The sequence below is a fragment of the Arachis ipaensis genome, chromosome B03 (assembly GCF_000816755.2).
Source record: "Arachis ipaensis cultivar K30076 chromosome B03, Araip1.1, whole genome shotgun sequence".
In the NCBI taxonomy this organism is placed as follows: domain Eukaryota; kingdom Viridiplantae; phylum Streptophyta; class Magnoliopsida; order Fabales; family Fabaceae; genus Arachis; species Arachis ipaensis.
In genome coordinates, this window is record NC_029787.2 from 25,472,946 (window position 1) to 25,482,660 (window position 9,715).

At 45.5% G+C, this 9,715-nt stretch overlaps 1 protein-coding gene across 1 annotated transcript; it reads right to left on the minus strand.

The window, feature by feature from the left end:
• Positions 734 to 1,222, minus strand: LOC107632860. The gene has a single exon (XM_016336501.1). The coding sequence runs from the start codon at positions 1,220 to 1,222 to the stop codon at positions 734 to 736; it is 489 nt and encodes a 162-aa protein (XP_016191987.1).

Genomic DNA, 9,715 nt, shown 5'->3' on the forward strand with positions numbered 1-9,715 from the left:
TAGGCCGGTACCCACCCTGGCCGTGATCACCATCGGCGGTTTCTCCGAAACCTCGTCAAACCTTTGATCTTCGGGACCGAATGATATTGAGGGTACCCTCCGGGAGGGTGGCGTGGAGTCAGAGGACATAGCTAAGACCTTGGCGTCCTTCTTGCTAGCCAATTTCGATCTGGGAGGGACGTCCCTTCCGATCACCACATTTACCACAGTGAGGCCACGCTCACTGTCCTCCTCGGGTTCCCGTCTTTGCCTTACAGCACGGCTTTTGTCCTCGGTTGATCGGTCCCGGTCCCTTCTCCTCGGTTCCCTTATAAGGTGGGAGAACTTATCCAACTTTCCTTCCCGAATGGCTTGCTCCAGGGCGTCCTTCAGGTTGAAGCAGTCTTGGGTCTTTTGGCCATAGCCCTTGTGATAATCACAATAGAGGTTCTTGTTTCCTCCCGTTCTGTCCTTGAGTTGTCGGGGCTTCGACAAGATACCCTTGCCGGCGATCTGCTGATAGACCTCAACGATTGGAGCCGCCAGGGGGTGTAGTTGGTGAACTTTCCAACACGGGGAAAGGCTTGAAAGTCTTGGCTGATCCTCCGTCTCTGGAGTGTTCCTTAGACCTTTCCCCGCCGCCGGACGGGCGTGCATTAGAGTATGCGGGATGCCGTTTATTGTCTGCCACGACCTGGCTTACTTCTTCATCATTGATATATTTCCTGGCTATGTTCTGGATTTCCTGCATTGTTCAGACGGGCTTGGTGGTAAGGTATTTTCTGAAATCCTCATTTAGTAGCCCGTTGGTTAAGCACAAGCTGGCCACCGAATCGGTTAGGCCGTCGATCTCCAGGCACTCATCATTGAATCTATCTAGGTACTTCCTGGTTAGCTCACCAGTTCGTTGAGTCACTCCTAGCAGATTAATCGGGTGCTTCGCCTTAGCGATACGCGTGGTGAACTGGGCCAAGAAGGTGCGACTGATGTCGGCAAACGTGGTTATGGAGTCCTGGAGAAGGGCATTAAACCAACGAATTACTGGCCCAGCTAAGGTTACTGGGAAAGCCCGGCACCTTACTTCATCGCCTACCCCTTCCAGGTTCATCCTGGCCTCGAAGGCCGTTAGATGTTCTTGGGGATCTTGAGTACCATCGTACCTCATATCTGTCGGTTTATCAAAGTGCTTTGGCAGCCGTACTCCAAGGATCGAGTGGTGGAAAGGAGTTACCCCCATGACCATCGGTTGCCTTTCCCTGCCATGTTCTCTGTTAGGTCGGCCTCTTTTCGTCCTTTCTCGGCGGTTCACTTATGGTGGTCGGTTTCTTCTTCTTTGTCCTCTGTCGCTTTCCCCTCTCCTTGCCCTTTCTCTGTGGTGTTCTTGTTGTGGTCGGCTTCTTCTTCTTGGTTCTCTATCGTCTTCCCAATTTTCCTCTTCGGTATCTCTTGTCGGTGATCGGGTGTAGACCAGAGGATCTCATCGTCTCCTTGGCGCATCTCTGCTTTCCTAACTTTCTGATTCTGTCCGGGGGCTCGGAGTGCGCCTGGAGTGACTTCTTCGGAGACTCCTTTCTCCTCTTTGAGGGGATTGGGAATGCTCTTGACTTGGAGTAGGCTGACGACTTTTCTGGTTGGCTACTTCTCGCTCTAAGTTCTGCACCATGTGGCGCAGCTCTTGTATTATTCTGGTGCTGTCACTGCCTGTTCCTCCAAAGGGTCATCCCTCGGGTAGCCGCGGGAGGGGGGATCTGGTGCCCTCGCGAGTAGGAGCTCCGGCGGCTACCCTACTGCTTCTGGGATCCATTCCCTTCCCGCGGGGCCCGGCTCCGTCGTCAGCCCCGCCAGAAACCAAAACAAAGTCCATATCAGCTCGATCCCCACAGACGGCGCCAATGTCCGGTTGGTCGGTTACCGGATGGCTTGGGGTTGCTTGTCGAGTGTGAAGGTGGGTCCTAGCCCTAGCCTGGATCCTGGGAATGAGAAGCGTGAGCGACAGACTTTCTGGGTTCTTCGTGAGTTGGGGGGTGCCACCTGCCTGCAATGACACTCCAACGCTCAAGTCAGTGAGTGTGCAGGTGGTGAAGAGGAAAAGTTATGGTGACGTACTTTGGGAGAGAGGTAGGAACCTCCCCTTATATACCCTGTCAGTAGGGCGGGCCCACGGGGGAAGGCCTCTTTCCAGAAAGCTTCGTTTTCCACCGCTGTCATGCAGCTAGTAGTGAAGGTGCGTGTCCGGGTCGTAGATCGAGCGGAATATTAATATTTTAAAAACATTTAAAAAGGTTCCATAATATAAATTGAAAATTAAATGATCTTTGATATTTCAAGATACATATACTAACGCGTGGGGGCACTTTCGTAGACACAACGAGATAATGGTTTGGGAAAAAAAGGGAGAAACATATATGTCCAGAACCTTCATGTTGAAAATTTAAATAATATTTTTTTTTAATCAAAATAAGCTCAACACACTAATGTGGAGCAACAAAAGAAACTACAAGTATTCATAAAAGATAAAAACATATATCTTCCGACAACGCCATTAACCACCAAACGGATCACTCGCGGTCCATTCGTTGTAACTCAGCATCGTCTTCCTTATTACGAACTCCACACCTGATTCCTGATTATGAAAAATCCTAGCATTGCGTTCCACTCAAATGTTCCAAATAACTGCAAAGAAGCCTGGGAGCCATTTCTTCTGATCTTGTTTCCGCTTATGCATACCGGTCCATCGCTCAAACAGTTCCCTAATGGTTCCAGGAATAAGCCACACCTCCCCAAGAGACCTCAACCAACTGCACCACACCTGCCATGTTAGCTCACAGTGTAGGAATAAATGTTCCACCGACTCTATCTCCTTCTGACATAGGACACATAGATTATCATTGAGTCTAATAACACCTAGTCTACTCAATCTCTCCTTAGTATTCACTCTACCAATAAGCACAAACCACCCAAAGAGCTCAATTCTCGGCGGTACCACCCCTCTCCAAACCGAACTTATGAAACTGTAGCTCGTTATCTCATCCGACAGAGTCTCCGATTGTAGGACCTGCACAACAGACTTGGTAGAAAATACCCCTTTGCTATCAAACTTCCAAACCATAATATTCTCTTTACCATCTGACAGCTTCGTCAGCCTTAGCCGCTCATGAAGTTGATGGACAAGTTCCAGCTCCCATTGGAATAACTCTCGCCGCCACTGGAAATTCCATATCCACTCAAGTCCATCCCAAAATCCACAGTCCCCTATCATCGATCCCTGCTGATTCGAAATAGAGAATAGTCTTGGAAACGCCACCTTCAAGGGCCCCCTTGCAACCAGTTATCTTCCCAAAACAGGGTACTCCTCCCATCCCTTACCTCCATCGCCAGGCCAGTAAGCATTTTGTCTTTTATTCTCTGCTCTTTGATATTCAAATGACATATGTCTTTCCAGGGCCCTCCTTTGACCGGTAGTTGCTGATTTACTAGCATTACATCAGGATTCAGGTTGTTGCACGAGCATACAATCTTCTTCCATAAGGGGCACTCCTCTTTAGAAAACCGCCACCACCACTTAAATAATAGCGCTGTATTCCGAAGTACCGCATCCCCAACCCCCAAACCCCCAGCCTTTTTTGGTGCCTGAACCAACTCCCACTTAACTAAGGGAATACCATCAGTACCATCCCCCTTACACCACATAAATCACCTTTGCAAAGCAATCAGCTTATCCGCATTCGCCTTTGGCATCTTGTATAGACTGAGGTAGTAGATAGGTAGGCTATTTAGAACTGATCTTATCAGAACAAGCTTGCCCGCTTTGGTTAGAACCTTAGCTTTCCAGAGGCTAAGTTTCTTTTCCACCTTATCAATTATCGGTTTCCAGGTCTTCACCATACGCGGATTCGCACCCAAAGAAATCCCGAGGTACCTAGTAGGTAAAACCGCTTGCTTGCACCCTAGCAAACTACAGGCATTGTCTACCCAATCCTGCTCACAATTCACCGATATCAAACTTGACTTCTCAAAATTAATGCTCAGCCCCGACATCAACTCAAAGCATCTCAATAGTCTCCTATAATTGACTATTGTATCTGTCACCGGGGGACAAAATAATATCGTATCATCTGCAAATTGTAAGTGCGACAATTGTATATGCTCACCTCCTACCAGAAGTGGTTCAATGCGCCCGTTCCTGACAGTTTCTCCCACCATCCGATTCAACACATTGACCACCAACACAAACAGAAATGGAGAGAGGGGATCCCCTTGTCTGAGTCCTCTTTCCATGTTGAACGGCTTGGATGGTGACCCATTCACCAGAACAGACATTGTGGCTGTACTGACACACTCCTTTACCCAATTCCTCCAACGCTGTCCAAATCCCATTTTCTGGAGCACTATATCCACGAAACCCCATCTGACTCTATCATATGCTTTATGAAAATCCAGCTTAATGATCGCCGCTTTCCTTTTCTTTGCCTTGAGCCAATGGACTGTCTCACAGGTTATGAGAGCACCATCATGAATTTTTCTACCTTTCACAAATGCAGTCTGAGTCTCACCCACCAAGCCCGGTATAATTGACCTCATTCTTCTTACCAGCACCTTTGAGATCACCTTATACACACATCCCACCAAACTAATTGGCCGAAAATCCTTAATCTCTTTAGCACCCAAGAATTTTGGGGCCAGCGTCACCCATGTTATATTCACATCTGATGGTAATGTTGCCCTTTGAAAGAAATCCATCACCGCCGCTGTGAACTCCTGACCAATGTCTTCCCAGCATTTCTTGATAAAGTTCATATTGTATCCATCACTACCTGGGGCCTTAGACGATTCACAGTCCCAAACTGCCTCCCTGATTTCCTCTGTAGATGGTAAAATCTCCAAGGCTTCTGCCTCATCTCTATTAATTTGTTTCAATAACCCCTCCCGGATACCAATCCTTGGTGCATACTCCTGGCGGTACAACTCCCTGTAGAATCCCCTTATTGCATGCTTGATTTTTGCCTGATTCCTCACAAGCCGTCCATGAATCACCAGAGCATCAATTCTGTTATTTCGCCTTCTAGCTGATGCAATAGCATGAAAGTATCGAGTATTTCTGTCCATGTCCTTCGCATGTTTAGACCGAGACAGCTGCTTCCAGTGGATTTCCTTCCTAATGTACCATTTTTCACAAAATCTCACAAGCGCCTTCCTTCTAGCTTCCGTTGTACCATCATATATCCCTTCACTAACCTGCTCATCCAGCTTCCTTAACTCGTCTTCAAACTTTGTCAGCCTGTTTTCCATATCACTAAAGTTATCCTTGTGCCATTGCCTCATCGGTAACGTCAATGCCTTCAATTTACCAAGGAACGGACCTTCGCCCAAGGTCCGCCATTCATTTTTTACCGTCCTTATAAAACCTTCATGGGTGAACCAGGAATCTAGACTCCTGAAAGGTCTAGGCCCCCATCTTCCTCTTGTATCCTCCACAATCAACGGGCAGTGATCTGACAATCCCCTTGGACCACTTTTCAGCCTCAAATCAGGAAACTTCTCCACCCATTCAATATTTACCAGCACCCTGTCAATTCTGCTACAAGATTGACCCCTGAACCAAGTGAACTTCCTATCAGTAAGGGGAAGATCCACCAACTGCATGTCATGCACCCAACCCTTAAACTCTTCCGCTGAACCCGGCAAACTCTGCAAACCTTTGCGATCTTCTACATGTAAAATCTCATTGAAGTCCCCCAACAAACAGAAAGGAACCTGACACAAGCCTGCTATGTAGCTCAACTCCTCCCATACCACTCGCTTTGCCTCTCTCCCATGCGCCCCGTATACCAAACAGTAAGCACACTGAAAATTATTCTTAATTATGACTCCCTCAATGCACAACCACCTCTCTCCTTTATAGCAATTCCTTTTCTGAAACATATTATCATCCCACAGCAACAGAAGCCCCCCTGCTGTCCCAATAGATTCCACAAATTCCCAATCTACAGTACTATTTCCCCAAATCCTGCCAACATCATATTTTGAGATATCCTCCCTTTTTGTTTCAAGCAAACCCAACATGTTTAGATTATACTTTTTCGTCAACATTTTAATCATACTTAACTTACCATCCCCCCTCAAACCCCTGATATTCCAACAGCTCACAATCATTTAATCAACGTTTTGCTCACCTTATGTTTGTTCTTCGGACGACTTCTTCTCGCGTTTTCTTTTTGTTTTGCCAACTTTCGCTTCTTCTCTATTTCTTCATTCTGAGCTTACAATATGCTCATGATATCCACCTCCTCATCATACAGCACCGCACCAGATTTCACTGCCAGTGCCCAGACAGCCTCATTTTCCTTGGCCTGTGCTTCCATGTTTATGCGATTTTCCTCCCCCTCATTGGTTCGTCCTCTGCCTGTTCCAGATCCAGCCCCCTCCTCACTGACTTCATCAAGCTGAACCAATCCTTGTTTGTCCGCCTCTTCTCCTCGGTCAGCCCCCAATGGTACCACCAGCTCTCCCTCGTGAAACCTCCCTTCCACAATCCGCTCCCTGCCCTCGTGAAATTTGGATGTCTCACCTTCAATATCCACACGCACGATCTGCGCCTGTTCAAACCCCTGGCCACCAGTCACGCCTCCCTGAGAGACCGCCGACAACCGGCCCTGCTCAGTCAGCCTAGCCCATCCAGCATCCCCCTCATCGCTCACAAGGGCCGTCTCGGCGTTCCACCCGTCGCACCCAGGCGCTGCAAGAGGTTCCTCCACGCCCTCACTCCGCCGCCAATCAGCCGCGTCTTTCTCATCTGCCGCCGGCGCCCGTCTCACCGCCATCATCCTTGCTCGTCCGGCGTCCCCCTCCACACTCACGGGGAGGTTGGTCTCCTCGAGCCTCACGTCGCATCTAGGCACAGCAGCAGGCGTCTTCGCAACCCTCCCACTCTCAACCCGCTTCAGTCTTCCCCGGGTCATGGTAACTTATAAGGCAACCCGACCCGCCACTCGCCAGCCCAAGACAGGCCCGACCGATTTCCCCCCTCCTTCTTTTGTCGCCACAGACTCCCTTGCCCCCAAACCATGACTAGTTTCTATTGGGCTTAGGTTGTCAAGGCCCAATTTCCCTCCCTCTACGTAGCGTCCAATCTTAGAGCTTAATGACTTCCTCATATGCAAAGGCCCAGTAAGAGTACCATTCGACCCAATAACCCTCTCTCCCCCAGTACTAATCTCCTGTGTAACCGTTCTGTCAGAATCCCCTTCTTCACTCCCACCAAAACTCTGCACAACCTCCTTCCCTATCTTTTGGGTACTACTATCCGATTCTGTTGCTTCTCCAAACTTTTTGAAATTCAAAACATCAACGTTCATATCATTCAATAATATCTCGGAATTGACTATTCTGTCCTTGGCATGGTCCCCCCCTGTACAGTTCTGGCGATCAGGTCTGCCATTGGATCCCACGTCAGCTCCTCCTTCCTCCGGCTGTGTTCACCAGACCCATCGACAGCTCCTCCTTCGTAGACCTGCTTCTGCTCCACCGGAAACCCAGTCTCACCCGCCTCCCTTTCCATCTCTTTCACAAAAACTGAAATCTCCGACTCCCCGATAGCAATCCTTACCCATTCTCTAATTTCATCAAATTCGCATGTGTCAACCTGAAACCTACCCACCCGAAATGAAGCCCCTGTGTCCGTTGGAATAGCACAGTGGAGAACGTGCCCCCATAGTCCTCCTACCGCTTTGAATGTTTCAGACGACCATACATGAAGCGGCATTCCATAACACTCCAACCATACTCTGCGAGACCCACCACATTCTGACTCCTCCCATTGCCTGATCCGATGAAAAACTTGTAACATAGTATCCAGTTTAAACGTGTAGGCCGCAGCAGCATGCTCCACCGTATCGAAAGTCAATAATACTTTTGTCTCCCCAATCTCCCGGACATCTTCCACATGAGGCACGTTTGTGTGAATAATCCTCTGCAAAGATCGAAGTTCCATAGGTTTCAATGTGTATCCTACTAAGCTCCTGGCCAGCCATTTCAGATTCGCTTCCACTACAGGTACTTGAACCCTTTTCATACTCCCCTTGCCCTTCTGCACATGAATTTGATCCCCTGTCTTCACTTCCCCTTCCACAGGATTCTTATCCACCTCAGTCTCCTTAATGATCATTTCTGGCCTCCGTTGTAGCTGTCGACTGGTATCCGCCACCACCCGTTGGGCCCCCGCCTGCACCTTCCTTTGAAACTTGGCTTCCCCCACATTAACAATTTTACCACGTAGCCTGAATTGGTTCATTTCTGCAATAGCTTTCAGGGCACCACCTTTGGTCGTGTAACGAACAAAAGCAAATATGTACACCATTGCATTTTTTTGTTTCCTGCAGAGATAAATATCATTGATCCTCCCCGTCCAGCAGAACAACTGATACAATTCCCTCCTAGAGATATCCTCAGGCAAGTTATCCATGAACACAGTAAAAGACTCCTTTTCTAATCGATGATATTCTTCCTTAGTCCAAATTCTCGGATCCTTCAATCGTGAATCGCATCTCCTGCTTCCGCCTCCCCTGGTGTATCCCCCCCTCTCTTGGAGTGTGATATAAATCACTTGGGTTTATTATTTCTGTTTTAGACAAGAATAATAGTGTAACAAGAATACGAATAAATACGTATCAAGTACTCGATTACTTGTTCGAATTTAAATTAAACTAATTAAATTGGTTCTAAAATTAATGAGTAATCAGGTTTAACTCGAATCAAATTAATGGTTTTTTTTAGTAATTGATTCGGATAAAGATTTGAGAAGTGCGAAACCCAAACTAACTTTGGACCCGATCATGTGTTAATTAAATAAAAAAATAAAAATTTAAAATATATATATGTCGTTTAATATGTTTAGATTTTAATGTGTTTAATTTTTATTGTGTTTGGTGTTTATTTCGATTAATTTTACATGTTTATTGTATTTACAAAATTTTTAAGATAAAAATTTTATTTATTTATTTTTTGTCAATTTCTGTTTAATCGGATACCCAATTATCCAAACCAAACCAATCCGTTCTTAATCAATTTAATTTGGTTCAGCTACGTACACAAAAAAACATAAATCCAAACTAAACCGAACTAATTACAATTCAATTGGCTCAGTTCTAATTTCACCACAAATCTAAACTAACCTAATCCGTGATCACCCATAGTTACTAGCTAATGGCTAAATTATTAAGGCTAATAAAGTCATTAACTCACGAAACTAGCTATCAAATCATGATATCAAACGCATACATTAAAGACAAAAAATGTTTAATAGCAGTTATATTGGAGAGATGTAATAAAAAAAAATGAAACTCATCCAGTAACAAACTATTCAGGTTATCATCTAAAATACTATTAATTTAAATATTATAGTGTTTTACAGGTTGTTCTCCTGACTTAATTTTTACTACGTTGTTAAATTAAAATTTTCGAATCTTCTTAACTCATAATCTCACCAAAAGATAAAAATAATTTCTATTTTAATAAATAACATAGATAACCAAGCTTAAGAAAGTGCTTACAAAAAAAAGTGAATAATAGAAAAAACATATATAACACTTAACGTTTAATTTTAACATTATCAAAACACTTTTTTACTCTCGGTAATTATTTTCATGCATATTAAAACGGCATGGAAATAAAAAGAGAGTAAAAGACATATTTTATGATTTTTTTAGAATATTAATTTTTATTAAAAGTATTACTATTT